This window comes from Euphorbia lathyris, chromosome 1, assembly GCF_963576675.1.
Source record: "Euphorbia lathyris chromosome 1, ddEupLath1.1, whole genome shotgun sequence".
In the NCBI taxonomy this organism is placed as follows: domain Eukaryota; kingdom Viridiplantae; phylum Streptophyta; class Magnoliopsida; order Malpighiales; family Euphorbiaceae; genus Euphorbia; species Euphorbia lathyris.
In genome coordinates, this window is record NC_088910.1 from 41,403,923 (window position 1) to 41,429,389 (window position 25,467).

The 25,467-nt window shown below is 32.5% G+C and overlaps 1 protein-coding gene and 1 long non-coding RNA gene across 3 annotated transcripts; both read right to left on the bottom strand.

Moving 5' to 3' along the window:
- Positions 1-751: 751 nt before the first annotated feature.
- On the bottom strand, positions 752-14,976 carry LOC136229611 (cycloartenol synthase-like). Of its 2 annotated transcripts, XM_066018513.1 has the most exons (18): positions 14,601-14,976; positions 14,336-14,521; positions 11,175-11,264; positions 10,899-11,093; positions 10,712-10,796; positions 9,378-9,544; positions 6,936-7,124; positions 6,550-6,663; positions 6,158-6,280; positions 5,926-6,045; positions 5,757-5,855; positions 4,568-4,624; positions 3,946-3,992; positions 3,707-3,850; positions 3,323-3,500; positions 1,560-1,640; positions 1,196-1,279; positions 752-1,032 (listed from the first exon to the last, which is right to left on the bottom strand). In XM_066018513.1, the coding sequence occupies exons 1-18, from the start codon at positions 14,799-14,801 to the stop codon at positions 919-921; spliced, it is 2,274 nt and encodes a 757-aa protein (XP_065874585.1). In that variant the 5' UTR covers positions 14,802-14,976; the 3' UTR covers positions 752-918. The 2 variants fall into 2 exon arrangements, with proteins under 2 accessions (XP_065874585.1, XP_065874593.1); XM_066018521.1 differs by lacking the exons at positions 14,336-14,521; positions 14,601-14,976 and adding an exon at positions 13,380-14,171.
- Positions 14,977-23,728: 8,752 nt separating this feature from the next.
- Positions 23,729-24,766, bottom strand: LOC136233219 (uncharacterized). The gene is made up of 3 exons (XR_010690743.1): positions 24,465-24,766; positions 24,306-24,379; positions 23,729-24,013 (listed from the first exon to the last, which is right to left on the bottom strand). It is a non-coding gene; the product is annotated as an uncharacterized lncRNA (long non-coding RNA).
- Between the last annotated feature and the right edge of the window lie 701 nt (positions 24,767-25,467).

The window sequence follows — 25,467 nt, forward strand, 5'->3', positions numbered from 1 at the left end:
GACTGCAATCGAAAACAGGTGTAACCACAAGGTTTATTTTTGTACTTTTCCCTAATATATAATATATTAATTATATTATTATATTTATCTATAAAAAAGATTATTTAAGGTAAATGTGAAAATAAAATAATAATATTTAATTTATATAGCACCTTTATATCATTAATTGTAATTATTAGATTATATTTTTGTTAATATTTATATGGTAAGATGAATCCGTGCATCGCACGGGTCAAAAACTAGTCATTTCCTATATCTGCTCCACCTCATTTACAATCCTATCCACGATATAAGAGTAAAATACATTTATGATCTCAGAACTATAGCATTATTACTATTATAACTTTTAACTCTTCAAATAAAAAATCTGTTTAAAAAATTAATGAAATGGTAGTCTGAACAAATTTGACTAGATCAATGATTTTTTTTATTTATATTACCATAATTGACGATGAAATACTAATTTTCAAATCATCATTTCACTAATTTTTTTAATAGGCGTTAATTTCAACTTTAATATTAATATAAAGTAAAATTCAAAAACTTATGAAATGAAATTTAGAAACCAAGTAGAGTTCAAAAAATTTTAAATTATGAAATGAAATTTAGAAATCATAATAACGTGAGAGTTATAATTTATAGATCGTAGATATAATTTACCACCACCATCTATCAAGATACTTCTCCAAGTAACAAATAATTTGTCAAGGAAAAAGACATCAAAACGATTTGATCTTGAATTGTCTTGAGATGTAACAAATTGAGTTAAAAGCTCAATAAAAATAAGATTCCATGTTCGAAGTCTCGATGCATATTTTCCTCCGCAAAGAGCTCAATAAAAATAAGATTCCATGTTTTATGTTCACGAATCTGGGCCAGTAAAAGAAGCATTGTAGACAAAAATGGAATAGTTTTTCTCTAAGAAGCCTGCAATACACGGCATCTGTATTCCCCCAATGCCCAAATGGGAAAAACATTTCTGTAGGCTGCATATGATACCAAACAATGCTTACCGAAAATTCCCCTTGTCTCCTGATAATAACAAAAGTAAGAGAGTTGAATCAACGCCCATCTAGAAATTAAATGTGCTAAATTTATATGCATCATATATACATAAATAACATTGTTTTGATATATTATGCAGAGAAGTAGCATTAGACAGCAAATACATGACATCCAAAATGTTGCAGCTTACCTCCTCTGGAAAATCTCCATTCTCCATTTGAGAATTTATCACGTATCTTGCTGCACGGTGCAACGGCGTTGGGTCTCTCTCAGCCTGTTGACCGTTTAAAAGCATATAGTGAAAATCCCTTTTTTATAAGGAAAATTTCAGGATATTTCAAAATTAAGCATTCTATACATATGCATATATGTTATATACTTGACATATACTTAACATATGCAATGCAACAGAGTGTAACAGCATATATGTGTTTCCAGCAATCAACATATTCCCAGTCAGGGAAAGAGAAATCAATTGCAACAATCAGCTTATCTTAAATAAACTAAGAAAGTAGTTTTGACTAATATAGAGACCAGTAAAACTGAACATCTACCTGGCCAGCCTCAATAAGACCCATCATAGCCCAACAAGTATTTAGTAAATTACACTTGTTATCTTCAAGATTTGTATAAACCTGCATCAACACATTTTATAAATTAGCATACAAAGAAGTAAAATAAGGAGCACTAGCAAAAAAATCAGTGCTATCTCCGACTATTGCTACCCAGGGATAAAGTAAACTGGATAAATGTACTTGTCTGATAAAATGGCATGTCATTGTCTAGAACTTAAGATAAAATATAAATGGTTCAATTTGAGTCAAATTAGAAGTTTAAGAGGTCAATGTGATCAAAAATTAAAGTTAAAATCTAATAGCTTAAAAATACTCAAAACTTAAGTCTGATGGCTTGATATAATACAATACAAATTGCAGTACTTGATAGAACAAATAGAAATGCGAAACTCAAGAAAAGAAACCAGATAATCCAAAGACTTTTTTTATATATAATAATAATCCAAAGACTTAATAATCAATTTTTCCAACAAAACCCATCTTCTCAATATTGAAAGAACATGGGTGCACTCAGGATTGTAAGACAAACAAAATTTATTTTTATTGCTGTCAACTAGATTCCGAGTTTATTCAAATTTTCTGACATGTCCAACATCATCTACTCCATAGCTTATCCTTTGTAAAAAGTTATTGCTCAAGTTTAAGGACAGTGTTTTCACAGGTTGGCAACTTCCATTATGACTCTTTGGCTTCCTATTCTCCTATTTGGGTTTAAGTATGTTATTTCTTTCCCTCATTGCCGATATAAACCTCTTGCAGTTCTAAGTTTCTCATACCTATTCCTGCCAATGGCCCAGGTTGAAACCAGAACTGACACAAACAATCCACCTCGAACCAGTCAAGCCATATAATCATGGCAAAACCAGAGGGAAATCGTTCACTTTTGGTGCCTCCTTTCCAGAGAAACACTTAATATAATATAAATATAATATAATAAATAGGGTCTGTAATTGGGTAATTAGTATCGATGGTCACAAAAGTTTGGATAATGTCCCAAAAGGTCACAAAAGTTTAATTTGTCTCAATAAAATCATTTCAGTTTGCTTTTGTTCCAATAAACACTTTGAACGTTTTTCACTTATCTTTTCACCGAAATTGTTGACGTGGCATCTCAACGTCACGTCAGGACCACCTGTCATATAAAAATATGCAACTACACATTTTAATTGACAATCGTTATGCCATGTGGGTTAGTTTGTGGTTAAAATTTTAATTGACAATTTACTAGGGTTAATTTGTGGTTAAACTTTTTTTTATTGTGCCACATAGCGTTGAGATATCTGATTAGATATCACGTACTCAATTCCGGCGGAAAAATGATCCGTAAATATCCAAAGTGATTTTATTAGGACAAAAACAAATTTAAGTGACTTTATTGACACAAATTAAACTTTTGTGACCTTTTGGAGACATTGTCCGAACTTTTGTGACCATCAGTGCTAAATACCCGTCTGTAATTTCATAGAAGTTTAAAAACGAAAAGAAACACGAATTTAATTCCTGTAAACCTTGAGAGGATAGATGAGTAGCTTAAATTAAGTCCAAATTCTTTTGAAGAAAAAAACATTATTTTTTCAATTTCAAACATGTGAAAGATGAGAACCAAAGGTAAATGGCATGATCTTGGACCGTAGCCAGGCTTACTCGTGACAAACATCCAAAGCAAATCTATTAGGAAGTATACAAGCAGTTCAGTTTTTGAAGAGAATGCTAGATAATAATAATAAGTATGACCATTTTACCTGATTTTGACATGAAAGGTAACTCTCACCCCAGCCACCAGAAGGGCGCTGTTTAGACAGCAGAAATTCACAAGCTTTGGGGATATTGGAGCAGTTGTGGAAGTTCTTTCCAGCATCCACCAAGCCTTTTATGCCAAGCAATGTACCATAGGTGAAGCAAACACCCCATGAGCCATACCTGTCCAGCAATTTTGCATTTTCAGGAAGTTATCTGACAATGACCAGAATGCTAAGTTGCAGCAAATGGAATCATAGGGAAATTTAAAAACCATCAAGAGGTGAGGATTGATATTTGTAACCAGACAATAGGAAATCCAGAAGTTAGTTTATTGACCCAATCAATGAGTGATCCAAATAATAGTTCTTTAGCAAACAGGAACAAACCATGAGCCATCTGCTCCCTGAGTACTTTCAAGGAACTTAGTAGCCTTTGTGATGCAAGATTCTATTTCTTCCCGCCGATGATCAGGATATAATTTATTGAATGATGACAGAGCTTGAATCACAGATGAAGTACACTCAACATAACTTCAGAGATTGGCGTAAGTCAGCATTTGATATTAATATTGAAAAAGAACAAAAATAGTGAATCGTTGGAAAAAAAAAAAGGTTAGACAACTTACGAAGAGTCAATAAATAGATCACCAAAAGTTTCAGCACGGTTTATAAACTGAAAAATCAAAAATTAATCAAACTATAATCATAATCATACAAGGCATGTCTATATGTAATTGATTCATATTTAATATGTTTCAAAGCAAAGAATAAATAATTTTATATCTCTTGATAATAGTCAAATTTCTATCATAGAAGCTCTTTCTTATTTATTAATTTTAGAAAAAAGCACAAGCTTATAAACTTTATTCTTGCTTAAATAGACTCGAACAGAAACAAAGGTACGCAAGCTCACTACATCATGCCTATAATAAGCTTGTTTAACATAGCCAAGCTCCACTCAGTTATTTTCTATGTTCAACTATTATATATTTTTGTAGTTCAACATAGGGAAGCTCCACTCCCTTATGCCTATTACTAAGTTACTATAACCTGTAAGCAATAGTGAGAAGATAGCTTGACCCATAAATCATGCATGCTCATATGATAGCAATATGTCTAGTGTCTGCTAGATATCATTTGAGAAGATGGATTTCATTGAACCATGCCTATACAATTTCATGAAAAGTGCAGAATCAAGAAAATAAATTAAGGAAAAAATAAAGGCAAGTAACATTTCATAAATATTACCTCTACCCATTTGTAGGATCTTATACGCTCATACGTAGAATAGCCACCATCATCATTCTGCAAATTGCAGGAAAAAGATATTTGAATCTTAACGTTTTTTATGGGAAATCACAATCAAACAGTAAACAATCCAACACAAAGCACAAGCAAGTAGCACGATTACGAAAAAGGAATGGACAAATTAGGAGAGAGCTTTATTGAATGAGATGGAAAGGCAAACAGTAATGAACAACAATGAAAAGGGAAAAGCAAGAAAGAGTATTTCCCAGGGACCAAACATTCACAATAACAGAATTATGCACCTCCCCTAATCAACCGGTAAATAGTACTATATAACTAACAGCACTCCATCCAACGCATAACTAACTTCCCCCTTCTATTTTCCATATAACCCCTTCTCTGTTCTATAATACACATTGAGATTGATGGGCCATGGGTCGTCAGATGGGCCAACACAGGCTTCTTAGTTGTCTATGGCAGATTCTCTATCTGGTTCTCTGTCTGTAGCAGATTCTCAATCAGGTTCTCTTGACCTGCTAATGTAAAGATTTACAGTACAACAGAACAATCATGACTAGCTAGCACATCAAATTTTCCAAAAATAACTGGTTCACAAGAAGTTGGCTGCACTAGAACTGAATATAGTTAAATTATGTATAGAATTGGATTTATCATTTGTATAAAGAATGTCATACGTTAGTGTAGCAGAGAGAATGAGAAAAAGAGTATGATATATATTCTATTAGAGAGACCCAAGTATTTATACAGGAGCCTAGTAGCTAAAGTAGGAAAGCTAACGAATAGGGATCCTTACTATGATTATGCCAAGAAATCTAACATATCCCTTCATCTAAAAGCTCTTCTGATTGTTACATGCTACTTGCTAAAATACGACCATTATAACTTTTGCAATATAATCAAGTCTTCTGCTCAATAAGTTAAAATTCACACAATTGCATAAGGTTTACAAACAAACCCTCATAGTGAACCAATTAGAAAGAACACATAAAAGAAAACAGAAAATAGCCATCATAAGTTACCTGAAAAAGAGTATAATATCTAAAAATCTGAAAAAGGAAAAAGTTTAAACCCAATATTTGTGTTCTTCAAACTCAAGTATCGTTCAGAGATACTTCTATCAGCAAACAACTAAAGATTGTCAAATTTAGAATACCAGAGCATAAGTTACCTGCAATGAGAGAAGAAAATTGACAGCATCATATAACCGGTTTGCATCTATGGGATCCCCAACAATATTGGATGGAATTTTGGATAATAGAAGAGCAGCCTGTAAAAACTATGTGTGAGTTTTCTAACAAAATAAGTGAAGGTAACAATTCTAGTTTAAAAATCATTACTTTAAATCCTTCTGATGTACAATCTGGGAGAACCCAACTCTGATCTGCAGTTGAGTAAGTCCATCCACCTTTTGATATGTGACGGTACCAAAAATTATGATCAGGATAATTTTCCAATATCTTCGAAGCAAAGAAAGTGGTTAATTGGGGCGAAATATTTAACAGTTAAAAGATTAAATAATTCCTAATCATAAATAAAAAGGTCCACAGAGTTTAGAAGAGAGAAACGAACCTGTGAATTCTTAATGTATGTATGTGCTTTTCTTAAAGCCAGGCCATATTCTTCAACAAGATTAGTTGACACAACGGCCTGAACTGAAAATGATGTGTCCCACAGTTGACTTCCATTATAACCCTGCAACAAAGTAATAAATCTATTAATCATGATAATCTTCACAGAACATTGCATTGTAAAACTGAACAAAACATGTTCAAGTAACAACACAGATTTGAACGTCCTAGCAGCTACAGATCATGTTGGTGGTACATATTGGAAGGTAGATACACCCACAACAGACATCTTATCAACTACTGTCCCTGAAATCCCTGCAAACTCTCCGTAACACAGTGCTTATAAGTTATACCACAAATGATTCATCTGCTAAATGGTACATATATAGATACCTTCATTTTCATTCCATCTTCTGCAATCCAAAGGTAATCATATATTCTTGGAATATGCATCTTGAAAGATTCAGAGTTTGGGTCTTCCACCCAACAGCAGAGCATATTTAGCATCTGTACACCAGAGAGAAAAAGAGAGATAAAACACTGATTAAAATCAGAAAAGGGAACTTATTCTAACCTAAATGACATATCAATATGGACAGGGCTGAATACTGTCCAATAAAATCACATTTACTGGATGATGTTACCAAAGAATAGGAAGTGTAAGAAAAGAAGAACCAGTATAAAAAGATATTACTTAGAGAATCTAGTTAAATCGAATTCAGAGTGAACAGGCAATCTTCAACAGAATTTATATACATTATTACATCTGAAATCCACACCTTGTTTATAGGTCCAAGGCATACATAATAAGAAGTTTCATCTTCATAATGTATGTGCCGCATCACAGTCTGAAGAGCCTTTTCTCTCAACCCTTTTCCCGGCCAACACATAAAAATGGGTTCAACAAACTTATCAAGCATTGCTGAAAGTACATCTTGCAACAGAGTATGTGGGTAGTTCAAATCTTCCTGCAAAAACCAAAAGAAATTAAGCTCTAGCCATTATTGAGAGTTTTACAGACCAGATGAAACAAGCATGGATTTATATATTTTATCAGAAGAAACATGTATAACAATTTATTCTGTTGATAATTTCTTGACTTCTTTTATTAAGTCATTCCAAGCAAAAGAGAAGATACATAATAGAAGACAACATATCCTGTAAGAGAACAGAGCTCCAATAAACCAATGACCTATAAAACCCAAAATTGAAAACACAATAGAAGAAAAGAGAGCTAAGGACAAGAACAAAACAAATAAATCAATGAGCTCCAATCAACACACAAAAGCAACACATCTGAAAGCTTATCCCAAAGAAGAACTAAAGTAAAGACACATGCAAAGCTCCAAATACAGGGATTTCTTTGCATCCATGTACTCCATATCAGAGCAAAGCAAACGCAACGCACTCTTAACCACTATGAAGTCCTATTTGTCACGTCTCAATAAACAAAATTAATCAAGTAAATAATAAATTAAATAAATTCACGGTCTATAGGACAATCAAGGGCTGAGTCCTTCCTTTGTCCTGCTCTTCTCTCCAGTACTTGTAGTGTGCTTAAACATCAAAACAAAACATAAATCAGTCAACAATGAGCAATGAGCATGCCCAGACCATCAGTATCAGTTCGCAACTAATTTATATTTTTAGTTGCTAATGAATCTTTCTTTTAGGCCAGTTCTTATGCACTTAAACTTCATCAAATAATGCATTGGCAAACTTTTTCTTATGCGCGTAACTAGTATCATTCAGACTTTAAACACTTCTATTTTCCTTAACTCACTTAGCACAAACCAGAGGAAGATGAATTAGAGAGAGAAAGAGAGAGCAATGGTAATTATAGGTTAATTAAACATGCAATAAATGTTCTAAAATTTAGAAAAGGGTAAGTTGAGGTGCGTAAACATGTATGATAGATAATAATAATAATAATACTGGGTTCAACAAAAGTTTTGGGGTTCAGTAAACCATTTCAATCAAGTTTTGGGGTTCAATAAACCATTTCAATCAATAATTATATAAAAATGGTGAAATAACAATTACCATTATTTGCTCTTTCGCCAATCACTGGAATAAAGGAACTCAGGAAAAATAGTTGAATAACAAAATAATCATGTGTTCATTCTTAACCTATATCAAACTATAACCAAAACAAACAATTCCAAACATGGAGGATAGGATATCAAATATAAAAAGATTCAGTATTTTAAATTGAAATATTAGAAATGATAACACAGAGGGCGAGCCTTGGCGCAACGGTAAACGTTGTTGTCGTGTGACCAAGAGGTCACGGGTTCGAGTCTTAGGAGCGGCCTCTTGCCAAATAAATTGGAAGAGGAAGGCTTGCCCCCAGTACACCCTTGTGGTGGGACCCCTCCCCGGACCCTCGCTCAGCGGGGACGCGTAGTGCACCGGGCCGTCCCATTAGAAATGATAACACAAAATATAAACAGAAGACATTTTCGACAACTGACAAGACACATTGCAATTACAATTGAAAAATAGACTATGTTCATAGAAACAATTCGAAAAATCATAAATTTTAATTACATAAAGAAGAGCTTCACTCATGGGATCTAAATCCGGTTAAAGAGAATCCCACTGCTAGAGCATTGAAAGTTTATGTGAGGAAGAATAAGGGCAAAGGGAAACAGGGGTAGTTTGGTAATTAGTGTTTTGTACTGTGTGTGCGTCTTTAGTTGTCGGGTTGTGAGGATGAAATAAGAGAGGAGGCTTGTCTGTCTGTTGAGGCAGTCTGGCATATTAGCTATTTGGGATATCTCCTTGGGATATAAGGAAAAGGGGGCTGGTCCCTGGGAGGGTAATGCTTAGTGTAGTGGCTTACCTTTTGTATACCAGACTTCACTGTTCCATTGATAAAGATAGTTCTAAGTTCTGAGTTCTTGCCATTATCATTCTTGTTTGTTCTTGTGAGCATTTTGTATCATCTCCTCATATGAAAAGTGGTTCCATAATTTTTTATACTTGTCACATGCGAGTCTCTATCGTTGTCCGTCTTAAGAGAAAAAAGTACAATAGAGAAAAAAATAATAATAATAATAAAACGCATAGCATTTCACTCACATGACATGTAGGTCATCTAAACAGGCATTCTATGTGAATAATAAACAGCAAAACAATTAAAAATAGATCTAAGCATGATAAGAATTGCATACACAATAGACTAGTACCCTGGTAGGACTGAGATACTAATTACCAACCTTTGCACATTCATTACGTGCTTGATTCCAGTCTATTGTATGATATGGGACAGTAAATAGCTCCTTTCTCAAAGACAACACTATTGGTGTGATTGGACCAACAAATCTCTTTCCATATAAATATGACATGGGCAGATAAACCAAACGGCTGATGCACCACATCTTCCCTGCAGAACAGGCAAAATTCCATTTTATCTCCTATCAAGGACACCTGAAGAGGATTTTTCCCACTTTATAAGAAGGATTTTGCTAAAGAGTAAAGAAAGAAATATACTTCAGCACATAGTATATCCTTCTCTCAATATGAAATAAAAACTAGTTTATTCTGCAATGATGCTTAAAATTGAAGAACCTATCTTATGCCATGTAATTCTCTTTAATTACATATACCAAATAACTGGAAAAAACTGTAGAACACCAAAATTTCTGAACATCATTTCTCCAGCCAAAAGCCTCAACATTCAATTCCCCACGTGTTCCCTAACAACTTTCTTCCAAAAACCAAACAAACAATTCCAAATCTTACACCTAGTAAGGGCCCTCGAGATCAAGAAAGCTACTTGCTTCTCATGATATAACTAGCTCCTGAGTAAAAAAAATAGTTTTGCTTTTGTAATAAAGATTCACTTCAACTTGAGCAGCAGCTCAGTAGAACAACATTTTTTTTATAAAACATTAGAACGACATTCGACTTTGCACATGTTAAGATACAAATGCTGCACCTCCCAAGAGGACTGAAGGTTTGAACTACAATCTGCAGAAACAGGGAGCAAATGAATTTATTCTACTATCTACCTTTTGAACCTTGCTTCTCTTACAATTCTTGCAACTTCCTTTCATTGATACAAAGCATTTTAGATCACATTTTAATGGTTCCTTAGTATGCCTCTGCTGGATATTTTCTTTTTCCATATTTTTTCTTTCTGCTTTACTTGAATCCAGCAGAATTTCAGGTCTCAATCTTTTGACACAAAAACAAAATGTAGAAACTAGTTTATTCCTAGTTTCTTGAATTTGCACGAACTATCCAAACTCTAGAATCCTGGTGGGAAAATAGTCCTATGTTATAATCTTAATTTTGACCACCAAAACCTAAGAGATTACACTGCATAGCATCTCAATAGCACTGTCAACATTATACTTCAAACTAACTACTTGCCAGTAAAACAGCGAAAATTAAAGCACATCAGAACTCTGAGGACACATGATGGCATAATCAAGCATGTATATTCCCTTTATCGATAAATTGATGCATGTTCACACGAATGCTTGTTCACATTGATATTCAGCTACATATATTTTAACCATAACCAGGAATTTAAATGCATAAGTACCTGGATGGAATGGGACAATATAAGGAAGAAGCCATAACTCAGGAGGAAGGGGATTATTTCCAGACCAATCAAACACTCCAAGCACCTGCTCAGACTCAGCAAAGAATCAACAAAAATGAAAAATTCCAACAACAAATTAAAACTTAAAAACACCGCTTAACCATCAAGACTGAGTTTAAAACTGAACTGCAAGCCACACTTTTCCCCATGATGTAATTAAAGTAGCACCACCATGGTCCAGAATCCAGTTCCGTCCTCTCTCCATTGCCCCTTCTCCATCATTGACCCCTTCACCGAGTAACCTTAAAGTAACATAGTTCAAGACAGTACCAAACATCGTACTCGGGCTCATTATATGTAAGCCCCATCCACCATCACTGTTCTGAAATTGTGATTACATTAATAAATTGAAAAAGGAACAAAAGAGAAACAGAGAAAGATGTAAACCATAAAGTAACCATGCCTGATGGTTGAATAGGTACCGACACATCTCCAGCTTATGTTCCTCGGATAAAACGGTATCCATTTCTCCGGTGATAGACAGAACTATAATCTGCAATCATTTTCCAAGGCAAAAAAAAAATTAGTAATCCGTTATTTCGGTTAATTTTACTGTTAATACCTGCAACTCGAGAATCAAAGGCTAAAGCTTGTTTGGGAGTTGGAGCTAAGAGTTAAAGGAGGTAATAGAAGTAAAAGGGAAGTGATAGAAATGAAAGTTAAAAATTAACCGAGTTTATAGAATGTAAAAGAGATTTGTTTGGGAGTTTAAATACGAAGGGAAAGGAAAATTAAATTTTATTCCGCATAAACAATTTTACCATGTCCATTACTATTTATACATATGATTAAATGATATTTCATTCATACAATTTAACACAAATATATAAAATTATAATAGCAACATTCAAAATAATATCCTCGACGCCCAAAATAACCTTAGAGAATCAAGCACATAAATAATATATGAGAATCAAGGAAGAAAATCCAATAGGATTTCTTTTTGCTCCTCCAGATCGGGACATCCTAGCACAGCACTCAACATGTTAGGGTTCTTGTTGAGGAAGACATATATCTTTCTTCGTGGTGAACCTTGAATTCCGAAGTCCCCAATCAACTTCCAAATATCACTTTAAGGAATTGGAAAGTGAGATGAAGCTGTCTCCCTAAGTGCTTTTGCAATTTCTTCAAAACCTTTTTTATAAGGATTGCATCACTCTCTTCCTCATTTTTAGGCGCTTTACTTTGACCTTTTTTCCTCTTTTCTGATCCAATATTTTGAGGAGGTGCTTTTTCCGAAATAGGAATTACATTTAATGGTTGTGTCTCGTTATCAATTCATCGAATGGAATCAAACTCGTCATCAACACACATAGATTTTCTTTTGCGCATTTCTCTCGGAGTTTCAGAATTTTCTCTTGTTGCCTTGTCCATAGCATATAACTGAAGCGTTTTTTTTTCGTAATCAGTTTATTCATCCACTCCTCAACTGCCAGTTTATCCTATTAAAAGAATGCAATAAAGCTTAACAAAAGCATAATAAATGAGATGGAGATTAACAAATTCAATGTATATATACATTTAATCATCTTGTGCACCTCACCCTCGTTCTGCCCATGATTCTGGAATATTTCAATTTCTAAACTTCAACCCCTTCCAAAAATTTATCCATCTTATTACTCCTAACTCTAGTTTCCAAAATCCCCAATGCACATAATTTATGCACTTTAATCATCTTGTGCACCTCACCCTATTTAAGATTAATCTCAGGATACACATACCCTCATTTTGCCCATGATTCTGCAATAATTTCAATTTCTAAACTTCAATCCCTTCCAAAATTTATTCATCTTATTACTCCTAACTCTAGTTTCCAAAATCCCCAATGCAGATGATTCATGCACTTTAATCATCTTGTGCACCTCGCCCTATTTAGGATTAATCTTACCCCTAAAAATTGTCATCCACTCATTATCAGTATTATCTCTGCCATTAGTGAGATATGGAGTTTTTATTTCTTGTTTGTACAACACTTTAACAATACATCTGCTATCAGAATCTCCTACGACTATTCATTTACAAATAGAACACACAACAAGCCTCCATTCATATATGATCTCCCATCTCATGTAATTATCATAAAATCAAGAACAACAGAGACTATTACTGCTCATGTAATCAGAAAATCTAAACTATTCCTGCAAAATATCTAACAGTTGAACTTACCTGAACTGCTTAGCTTTAGCTTGCTTTTGAGAGTCCGACAAAACAAGAAGAAGGAGAAGAAGATTCGTCCAAAATAAAAGAACAGAGACACTTCATATAGGTTTACTGGTTTACATGTTGTATTATGTTTAGGTCAAAAAATTTAATGTGATTTCCTTTACTCCCATTAAACACAATTTGAATTTGAAGAGTTTGGAAGTTTAAGGCCATGTTTGATAGAGTGTAATTAAAGTATGGTAAAGTAAGCCAGGCGTATTTTGTTGCCAGTAAACATTAGGTAAACCAATAGGACCATATCTCTCGCTAACATTCATATGTAACCTTGATTTAGTCTAAAAAAATCCCAAACAATATTAATTGCATTCGCTTGGACAGAATGGGGAAAAGCACCAGATAGCATAGGTGGCTAGGACATCACATTATTTAAGACTTCAAAAATTACCTTTGGTGAATTTAGGATTTCTGTCTCCTCCTTTGAAAATCATTTTATCTCTTCTAATTACAATCTCCATCGCTGTTGCAGGACTCATTTCGATCCAACATGCCCAAACAACTCCAGTGTCGATTATAAAACCCATGCTGGCAAGAGAGGCACCAGAAAAACCCAGCTACCAGGCAAATTGACGGATTACGTACAGGTCATTAAAGCGGTGATGTACCGGATTAGCAACTTGGCATGATGAGCTGTATCATTGCTAACACGATAGACAAGAGAATACCCCTTTAATATCTTCAATTTGGTTGGTAGCTGTGTTCTTCTACGAGTTGTTTGGGCCTTGGATCAACGAGTTCTGCAACTATCTCTTTCACTCTTTCTTCAATTCCATTTTTCCTCTTTCCTCCTTCACATTTCTCTGCAAACCCTAAATTCGTGCTCCACACAATGGAAGAATCCCAAAAGTAAACCAATATTTATTCTGTCTCAAGAAGAAGAGCTTAAAACCACTTCATTAGTAATCTCTTCGCACTTCAGTTTGATTCTTATCAGGAGTCATCCTCTTGTTCGTCGAAATATCACTATAAGCCAAACTTTCTGAAAAGCCACCATTCTCTTTCGCGGGGAACGTTCTTGATATTTTTGCGGCAAAGAACGGAATAAAAATAAATAAAGGACAAATTCTGTAATGATCGAAGCATCCCAGAAACAGAAAAAACCATATATAATTTAGTAGGCTCATTCAATTTTATTCCATGCCTCGAAAAATACTGTATTTTCCACAAAAGAGTCAAACACTCATGAAATCGCAATTTTGGCAAATTGTAAACACAATCAAAACTCGGATATTTATTTATATAATTTTATTTTTTCTGAAGAAACTAAAACAGAGAAAAACCAGGAGGCAATAAATGGAAGAAACAGTGTGAGTAAAGTTGAAATATTAAAAGAAGAGAAAGTACCAAACCAGGAAGCACAAACATAGGTCCCCCATAATCCCCAGCCCAGTGACCATCTTCTGTCTGCAGCGTTGAATAGTAATTCATAGCCCTTCTCAAAGTAGTCGCCACTGCCTCTTCCGTCACTTGTTCTGTATCTTTCACTTTCACTTGACCCAACACTTCCCCCAATCCATTTTCCTTCTCAAACTACAATCCATATATATAACAGCAAATTAGTATCCATTTTCCTCAACAAAAGAAAGAAAATAATGACTTAAAAATCAACCTGAATTCTCATCAGAAGATCTGAACTATGTTTCACTTGGAAACGATTCCTGTGGAAATCCTGACGAGCTTTTTCAATCTGTAAATGCTCTTCAGGAGACCCATATTCTGGATCGAACTCCCACACTTGTCTTCCAGCGAAATTGTTAACACTTTTCAGCAATGGATTTTCTGCTCCTTCAGAAACCTTTAACCTCCACATTCTGATCGACACTCACTTGCCTAAAACCAGAAAGGTAAGCAGCTTAAATTGATTCTAGCAACACTTGCCTAAAACCAGAAAGGTAAGCAGCTTAAATTGATTCTAGCAACAGTGTAAACAAAGGAGGGTCAAAGTTATTCCCGCTCAGAATATTGTAGTACCGATCAAAACTGACGTTTTTTTTTTTTTTTTTGATAATGATCAAAACTGACGTTTTGAAGCTAGCAATGTGATTAAATTAAGTTGCACAGCTTCCAATTTTGACGACTTAATTGGATTTTAGTATAGTATACATATCATATGGATAACGATTATCGAGGAACACATTCAACTACTGAGTAATGACATGCAATGACTTTTTTTATTGTTATTCTGAGAAAAGAAGAGAGAAGAAAAAACAAATTAAAACAGCAAGAAAACAAATTAAAAACACCAACTAGCCAACAGCACTTTTAATTAAACATCTTGTTAAAAGGAAAAGTTGTCGCTTTGTGATAAAAGAATAAGATCTGTCGGCCGGTAAAGGAGGACGGATTCCCCTCCGCTAAAGTAAGTTGCATTCCCCGCCGATCAATCAAGCAACCATATTTACATATTGTCTAAAAAAAATAGAAATAAATCCTCAAAACAGGGTACACACTCAAAAACCTTTTTAGATGAGGAACTTTCAATCACCCCTAGACTTTCAATCGGTATATTACTAACTACCTAAAATATATCCACCGACCACAAGCTAACATCTTATCTTTGAGCTCCCTTTAAATAGAATGTGGTTTCATTGTCAAGTTACATAGACACCTTTATTGCAATTTGCTCTCGAGTGCTTAGTGCTCTAATCATATTTTTTTTTACCTAACTTAGACATTAGAGTGGGATCGTTTGTCAACGACATCACCTTGATCATTTTTCTGTCTTACTTCAAGCATCGGAGAAACTCAAGCATAGGAACACTATCTTACAGATTTTATCATATCAAATTGGTGCGGTGAGCATTGAACCAAACAAAGGACCATGACTATCGATAAAACATCACGGACTCATCGTTCTCACGAGGCACCTCAGGGTCTCCAAACACCCATGACTGTCAATAAAACATCACGGACTCATGACGCACCCAAGGTCTCTAAACACTCATCGATGCTAGTGGAAATCCATTGGGTCTTCTCCAAATCACCCCAACCTGAAAAATGTATCGAAGAATGCTTGGATTCCTCGAGTCTTTCAGTACGAAATTCATGAACCACAACTAAACAACTCATTTACAACGTTAGCACAGTGTAGCAGGCTATTAATGAAAATGCAACAACGACGGCTGAGACACATGAAAAGTTTGATGATGTCGAAGAAGCTATTAGATTTAGTCAAATAGGAATCTATCGTATGTTCAACAAAACAGCACACTGCCTATAGCTATCCTCGGAGGAGGAATGCATCCCTCGGATACCAAAGAGAGAACATACGGAAGAAGGTTGCAAGCAAATAGCGAACTCCTCACATGGGTCGGCACAATCACTCTCTATCACTCTCTTACTCCTGCAGCGAGAGAAGTTGGAAGGATTCCTAAGGGCAAGATCACTCCCCTCCCCAACGCTTTCCATGGGAGGATGTGGCAAGATTTAACTCCCCATAGAACTAAATTAGGCTGGACGAAGAGCCCGAATTTCCCCCAGACCTTTGTAAATCACATAAACATCCAGACACATCAAGCTCCCTAGTGCACAAACGCAAAACCTAAAGATATTTGGAGGAATCAGAATCCCCTCATAGAAAGAATAAAGCATTAAAAAGATATGTTGGATCTAAATCTCGGGAAAGGCATCAATGAGGGAGATAAACAATTATATAAATATCTCATAAAGATCGACAGACAAAGCACTAAGACATCTCGTCCTATAGCGAAAACAGTTTTGAGCTTGTTGATACGGGTGAAAACCCCGTATCTTTTAGTACGATTTTGGGGTGTTTTTATGCTACTTCTAATAAATTAATGTCAATTTCACATTCTTTATTTCACTTTTATCAAATATTTAGTTTTTAATTCGCTTTTAGCACTTTCATCACTTTTATATAGTTTTTATATCACTTTGAATAAAATAATGCCAAGTTAAGCACTCACCTAAATTTTCCTTTAATCTTTTAGGCTAATTGATTCACCAAATATCACTATAAATTAATTCGGTACTTGAAGCCTAAGTTTAGTAAGTCAATTTAGCCTTATAACTAATGTTTTTGGAGTTTTAGTGTGATGTTGCAGGTCAAATGCGGAAAGGGAAAGATTGTCCAGCACATAAAAGAGGAAGAATCACGTTTGGGGACCTCAAGGGGCCAACCCTGCAGGTCTAGCTCGACGAGTTGGACCTATGAATCAGTCTTTAAAGACTGATTCCAACCCCTTATTTAGTGGGATTTCAACCTGTGTCTTTCAATTTTGAATTGTAACATTAACTTAGGTATTTAGGGTCTATTTTGGCCAATAAATAGGCTTGTATTTCAACTTTTAGATCATCCACTATCAATTGCAAAAGCTCTGTACCCCTTGAGAAATCATCCTCCAATCTCAGAAAGACGGCTGCTTGAGTCGACAGGTTACAAAAAAAAGGATTTCTACACTCTTAGTATCTATTAGCTTTAACATCCTTCCTATGAATTCTGAGTTGGTTGTATTTGTCACATATTGATTTCCATCTTTAATATAATTTCAGTATTTCTTTCAATTGAATTTTCACCTATCTATTTATGTTTCTGCTTGAATTGAATTAAATCATTTGAAAGTCCAAATATATACTTGGTTCATATTGCAAGTCTAAATTCGGCTGTCTATACTGAAGCTTGTAGATATTGACAACATCCACAGTAAAATGACCTAAGTTCATGAACCTTAGAGCTAGCTACGGCCTATAACAAAGGAATTGCGTGTTAGGGACCCTAAAAGGATAAGTCGGTTAATTGCTTTAAGTTTGTGCAAATTCAGATTAAGGTATTAATTAGATTGTTCATCATATTGAATCTTGTATTATCGTACCATTCCATAACATTCTAGGAGTCTATGCTTTGCTTTGGATCAACTTAGGAGTAGAATAACTTGGAATAAAACCCAAAATCAACTTTTCCACCGCCTAAATAACAAGCTAAAATGGAGTAGTCCGGTACTTGCGGTATAAATCATGTGGATTCGATATCTGGACTTGTCCAAATTATTAGTTGATAACGACGGGGTACACTTATCCCTTAGTGAGCCTTTGAGCGTCAGCTCGGGGAGATCAAGTTTTTGGCGCCGTTGTCGGGGATTTATCTTCCAGCAATATCGAACCAAATGTCGAAATTGTTAGTTTAGACATTTAATTGTAAATATTATATTTATTAAATTGAAACTATAGCTTTGATTTGTTTTGGGTATATTCATTAAACCCTATAGCTGAATTTTTTTATTACATTGGTTGAAACTATAGTTGTGAATTCTGCATATAACCATTGAACTTTATAGTTGTAGCTTTCCGTATATATTTGTTAATTATAGCTGAAACATATAGTTGAATTTCAAACATATTTATAGCTGTAAATTTCTGATTGTGTTTATAGCTTTGATTTGCCTTATATATTTATAAACTTAAGCTCATACATGTTAATTTCATAGTTGTTATTTTTTTTGTGGCTGATAGGGGCGTTTTATCCTTATCTTTTGGGATAATTTACGGTTTATTTTTGACCTAAATTATTAGGTTTAGTGTTAGTTTTATGCATACTAGTCGAAAACTCGTGCGATGCACGGGGTATGAAACTTTTATATAATTTAGATAAATAAATAAATTGACATATTTACTTTTAAATAATTTTATATCATGCTCTGAAAAAAATTTATATTATGTATATTTGAAATTAATATATATTTTTTAATGATAATTCAAATTAAATTAATTTAAAAATAATTGACTACTTTTTTATTGAATTTTAACTAAAGATGAATGATTTATTTATTTTTACAAAATTCAATGATTTGTACTTTTTAGAAATTTTAATACATTTTCATATTCCAAATATTCTGTGAAACAATAATAATAAAATAGCAGATTAATTAAGAAATATATTAGAATATAATAAAAAAACCAAAAATTGAATTAAACTATAATTAAAATTAAATATTATATTTACGATACAAAATAATTACAATATAGGTCAAATAAAAATTGAATTAAACTATAATTAAAATTAAATATTATATCTACGATACAAAAGAATTGCAATCTATGTTAAAATGGAAGCAACATCAATATATTATTCTATAAACTATTACAATCAATACTTTTCTAATGTTGCATATGAAGAAACTTTATCAATTCAATATGTTACATATAAAAAAAAATAAAATTCGTAAGAATTAGTCACAAATTCATCTTGTTGATAATTATTTTGGTTGATGGAATTTCATGATCACCAAGTATTCGAATTCAATTATTCATTCTGCTACAATAACCCAATATATCTAATTGAATCAGTTTAAGATGATGATTTCTCCTATTTTCATCTCGTAATATTTCATCAAGACATTCGATCAATTTGTTCTTCATTCTTTCACTATATAGAATATCAGCCATACTCGCAAATATCACTTATTTGACTTTATTAATATTTTCTAATAATTATATATTCTTTAATTTTGTAAGTAAGAAAAACAAACAAAAGAATTGAAAAAAAAATGAAGGGACGAAAAAAATAATTAGGAGAGAACCATCTTCCTCTCGGGTTTTTTTTTTGAAAATAAGAGAGAATGTCGAGACATAAGCGTATAAAGAGGAGAGTGAAAATATTTTTTGCCCATTAATTAAACATTTTATTTTTTTTAATGAAGTATTAAGTCCATAAATTAATTTTAGTTAAATAGAATTAAATCGCAATTGTAACCACTCAGTACAAAAAAAACGTTTTATAATTAATATGTGAAATTAATTATATTAATTAGAATCATTATACTCAACATTTGAGAATTTGAAGAGATTCAAATAATAATATTTTCTTAATTAATATTTTTCAATAATTTGTCCTATGATCATATTTCATTTTCATCTGTTAAAAACTCTTAAAATACTAATAATTTTGTACGAACCATAATATAATAGTTAAAAATTATATAAGCTAATGTTGCAAAAACAATTATCTCAATATCCATAATTAATGTACATTTTTAGGATTTTGAGCATCAAAATTTATTTTTATTTACCTTGATTTTGAATTCGTATCTAGCATAATCCATATTCTTCAAGAATAAACATCTTATCAAGCGTATTAGACGCTTACAATCTCCTTGTCTAGAAAATTGGAAAAAAATAACTTCTTGATAATAATAATATAACATAATTTATATTGAAATAAACTTCATTGTAAGTATAATATTCCAATATCTCTTTAATATTTTATTTAATATGTCTCAAATTTTAATGAACAACTATCGTGTGAAACTTTATATCTATTTGTACCAAAATGCATAAGAATAAAAAAATACAATCCATATCAATTAGCTAAACTCAAACTAAAAAAATGAGTGGATTTCAACATGTTCCGAATTAGAAAAATTAATCTAACTTCAATTAAAACTAAAAATTGAGTTCATAAAAAGCCGAAATTCTAAATTTTAGTTAGAGTTAACAATCAAAACGATAACACCTAGGAACATATACTAAAAAAGAATGCAAATATACAAAATCTTTATTTTAGTCATTTTGAAAAATAAATAAATAAAAAAGAAAACATGGATAAGGTAGCGATAGGTATGAAATCTGGATAACGACAGAAATGGAATTTCATCTCTGAAAGATGAAACTATAACAACAATTGTTTAATAAAAATAAAACAACAGCACAATTGAGAAAGCCAAAAATTGAGTTCATATAAAGCCGAAAATCTAAATTTTAGTTAAGAGTTAGCAATCGAAACGATAACACCTAGCAACATATACTAAAAAAGAATACAAATTTACAAAATCTTTATTTTAGTCATTTTGAAAAAAAAAGACAAATAAAAAAGAAAACATGGATAAGGTAGCGAGAGGTATGGAACTTGGGTAACGACAAAAATGGAATTTCATCTCTGAAAAATGAAACTATAACAACTATTGTGTTTTCCTTGAGAAATATAAGAATTTCTTGTAATTTTTGACACTTTTGTGTTTTCCGGTTTTAGTTGTTCATGCATCTTCTATTTCTGTCGGATTTCTTCAATTGAAGCTATCAATTTGGAAGAAAAAAAAGACAAATAAAAAAGAAAACATGGATAAGATAGCGAGAGGTATAGAACTTGGATAAAAACACAAATGAATCTGAAAGATGAAACTATAACAACTATTGTTTAATAAAAATAAAACAACAACATAATTGAGAACAAAATAACTACAACATATGAAAAAAATCGAATATTTACCTTCAGAAATATAATACTATCTATCGTGACCAATGAATATAATGGTGGAATATTATCTATCATGCTTTATATAGAAGTTTATTGAATATAATGGTGGAATACTATCTATCATGCTTTATATAGAAGTTTATTTGTGACTTTTGGATTTCCTTTGCTTTGTGTTTTTTCATCTTCCCGTAACTCTTGTTTTCTTTTATTATTTTAATTAATAGGCTAGTAATTATTTAATATATTATAAATATAAATTTGTTATTTTTAATTAATTAAATATTTTTAATCTGATTTTTTACTGCATTGACAACTCATCAAAAAGACCTCTAAAACACTTCTTCTCATTTCTCTCAGCTTCCGTAATTATATATCGTATAGATTTCAATAAATCAATAAGAAATAAATAAATTATTGTTATTAAATAAAATTAAATAAATAAATAAGTAATGACATGCAATGACTTTTTTTTTATTGTTATTTTGAGAAAAGAAGAGACAAATTAAAACAGCAAGAAAACAAATTAAAAACACCAACTAGCCAACAGCACTTTTAATTAAGTGGGTTACTAAACCCAACCCCATATTCACACTTACAGCCCCGAAAAAAGACCTAACCGCCCTTTGAACAAAAACTGAAAATTTGAATCCCTCCCAAACTCTCTCAAAGTCATTTTCATCTGAATCAAAGACAACACGTTTGATGGAAGACAATCCGTTATCACCGAGAGTAGACGGGAGTGATGCTACGTCCGAATTCGAGGTATTTTTCCGATTTAACTTCCTTGCATTTCTGTAATTTGAATTGGAAAAAAAATCTGGTTCGGCACTCGGGCGTGTGAGCATCACGCCCCACCTCATGGTGGGACGTATGAGTATCACGTCCCACCATGTGGTGGGGCGTGATAGCCACACGCCTCACCATGAGGTGGGGCGTGATGTTCATACGCCCCACCATGAGGTGGGGCGTGATGCTCACACGCCCGAGCATATTTGTGGCTGTTTTTCGAGTTTAGACACGGAAACGCTGTAGAAATGTCACGTTTTGGAATGAAATGTTCGTTATTAATCATTTACAAGAGGTTTCGTGGGAAGAATTTGACGGAAACGGCATAGATTACAGCTCGCAGTTTTTTCCCAAACAAACATTTCAAACATATCATGAAGCTGTTAACTGGGCAAAACAGACGGCAATTGGGATCGGGTTTGAGTTAACCACAGCATCGCACAAGACGGGGCGCAAGTCAAAGTGGATATTGGTTAAATGTGTTCGTGGTGTTAAGAATTATAAAAGGAAAAAGGATGTGGATATGGATGTTATACTACGGAAGAATACAAAAATAAAGTACTGTGGTTGCAAATTCCAGATAAAGGTTATGGAAATCGGTGAATTGGGCGGTTGAGTGGTGAATGGGATTCCTGGAGATAGAGGACAACACTGTCATCAGTTGGCTGTATATCGTCAGGGCTACAGACAGATGAGCGGACTAAGCCCGACTTCCAAAAAACTTGTTCGTGAAATGAGTTCAGCTCAAGCTAAGCCTTGTGCTATTTTTGCTACAATCAAAGAAAAACATTCGGAGGATTGCCCGACACAAAGACATATCTATAACTACAGGGAGAAAATCAGGACTGAGAGCTTTGAGGGTCGGGATGTAATCGGTCAGTTTTATCGGCTTGCTATAGATAAGGACTATATACATTGGACGCAAGCGGTGTCGGGCAGCAATGTCGTGACTCACTTATTTATGGCACATCCAACATCGATCCACTACAAGAAATTCACCATTTCTTGACGCACAAATATTGTCACTGAAAGGTGGTATTTCGTCACAATAAATAATAGATGACAAAATTTCATCGTCGCAACGATTGTCATAGTATGAGCGTGGTATTTTATATATGTAACAATTTTTAGTTTTGTCACTAATAATTTGTCTTTATGTGACGAAAAAGCAAATATGTTACATTATATTTTAGTTTTCGTGACGCTTATTTCGTCATCATTAGTGAATATTTCTTGTCACTAAAGATTGTTTATCGTCATTATATGTTAAACCTTAAATGACGATTTTATATTTTGTCATTAAAAATATAAGTTATAGTGACAATATTATTATAATACAGAAAGTTATATATAATTTAGTGACGTTATGATTATCATGAAAAATTCAAAGTTTCTGTCATATTAAAATTTAACTCAGTGTGTGACAAATAATAGTGTTGCCTTTGTATCCATTTTATGACGTATAATAATGTTACCATTGTATACCATTTTATCCTGGACAATAATATTTTTAATAATAATTAAGTGTTCAATGTTTTATATATATATATTTATTTATTTTTAAGTTTATTATAATTTATTTAAATTATTTTTTTGAAAATTAATTTATTTAAATTATAAAAAGTGGATTATTTATTTTTTGGCTTGGCTAATCAAATTAAAGAAGTGATATCTAAAAGAAATAAAAAGAAACTGTAATAATGGATATAAAAAGTAATAAACTTAATATTACCTTACATCGTAATAAACTTATTTCCAAAAATGAAGTACTAATAAACTTGTAATTTTACATTTCAGCTCAACATACAATAAAATTTTAATTACAACAGTCAATAACAAAAAAAAATTAATAAAACAAAAGAAATTCTCACAAAAAAAACAAAAGAAATTATATACTATTCTTCACTTTCTTTTTTGTCCTCCGCTGCTAGCTTTCCTGTTTTTCAATATTTCTTCAAAAAAGACAGAAACACAATATGGTTTCCTTTCTAAGGTTATTTATATACTCGAGAATTATCAAATTCCTTCTGCCAAAAGAAAATCACAGTAAGTAAAATATGCTTATAATATAATTCTTTAATAAAAATCTAGAAAACCCAAATTGTTATCATCAACAGAAACTTAGTAAAATCAACTCATTGAGTAGAAATTTATGCTACTAATCATCAAGAAGCTCTCAATTATCATATATACTCTCACCTTTTAAACCTAGAAACTCCACACACCAAAATCGAGAGTCAAGTCCCAATTTTAACATGCTAATATACCAATTCCCATATAGAAATCAATGCATATCATTCAATTTAAGTATATTACTACCTGAATCTAAGTATCAACTCTCTGAATTTCAGAATCCACTGAACAAACAAATTTTCAGCCATTTCACTTGGAGGCTGAGAAAAAGAAAAAAAATAGTTTAAAATTAAGAAATTAAAGAAAATGGCAAACAAGAAAAAGAAAGGGAGAAAGATCTATTACCTTTCGAATTTGATTTCCATTCAAACAAACCCAACTACAAGCCAGAAAGGTTCAAATCAATTGGGAGAAAGAATAAGTGATCGACATATAAAAAGGAATAAAAAAAATCCAAGGTCAAAGATGTAAGGCGAAAAGAAATAGGAGCGAAAAATCAGAGAAAAGCGATTCTGATCTGGAGTTTATACTAGCACCTCTGGTGACCAGGAAACTAATATTTAGGCGCAGAGATGGAGGTGATTGGCGATCTTCGCTAAAGAGAGAAAAAGGGGCACTTACAGACAACAAAATGTTGAAGAAACCGCCATAACACGATAGAGTTAGTGGGAAATAGGTTCAACAGTCTTGGATATGGATAAGTGGATTTGGGTTAATATTTTTGTTGGGCCCAATTTAATGGAGCTTAAATGGTATTACCCTTTTAAGGAAGTTTATAATTATAAATAAAAATCATAAAAATATTTATACATCATAATTTACTTTATTAAATTATTTTGATAATATGGTAATTTTTTTTATAATAATACTAATCTTATTAAATATTTTAAAATAAATATGAAATATACTTTGTTTTAAGATGTTAAATATTTGAATACATACATATTGAAGAAATTATGTTTTTTTTAACCAGATATATATATATATATATATATATATATATATATATATATATATATATATATATATATATATATATATATAGTTTAATAAATTTCTACTATATCCTTAAGAGTACCAAGGTTAAGGTTAAAGATTGAGTTGAAAAATATATAAAAATAATATATTTTACATTATGTAATAATTTCAATATAAATAAATTAGTATTTATAAAATTAAAAATGAATGTCAATTTAAGATAATGTCAATAGATACGTATAATATAGTAGCTTAAATGAAATCATAAAAAATTATATTATAATCATATTAAATTGGCTTAATACATTATTTATCCTATGAATTTATTTAAAAAGTTTGATTAATCCCAGAACTTTTAAAGTGTCTCGAA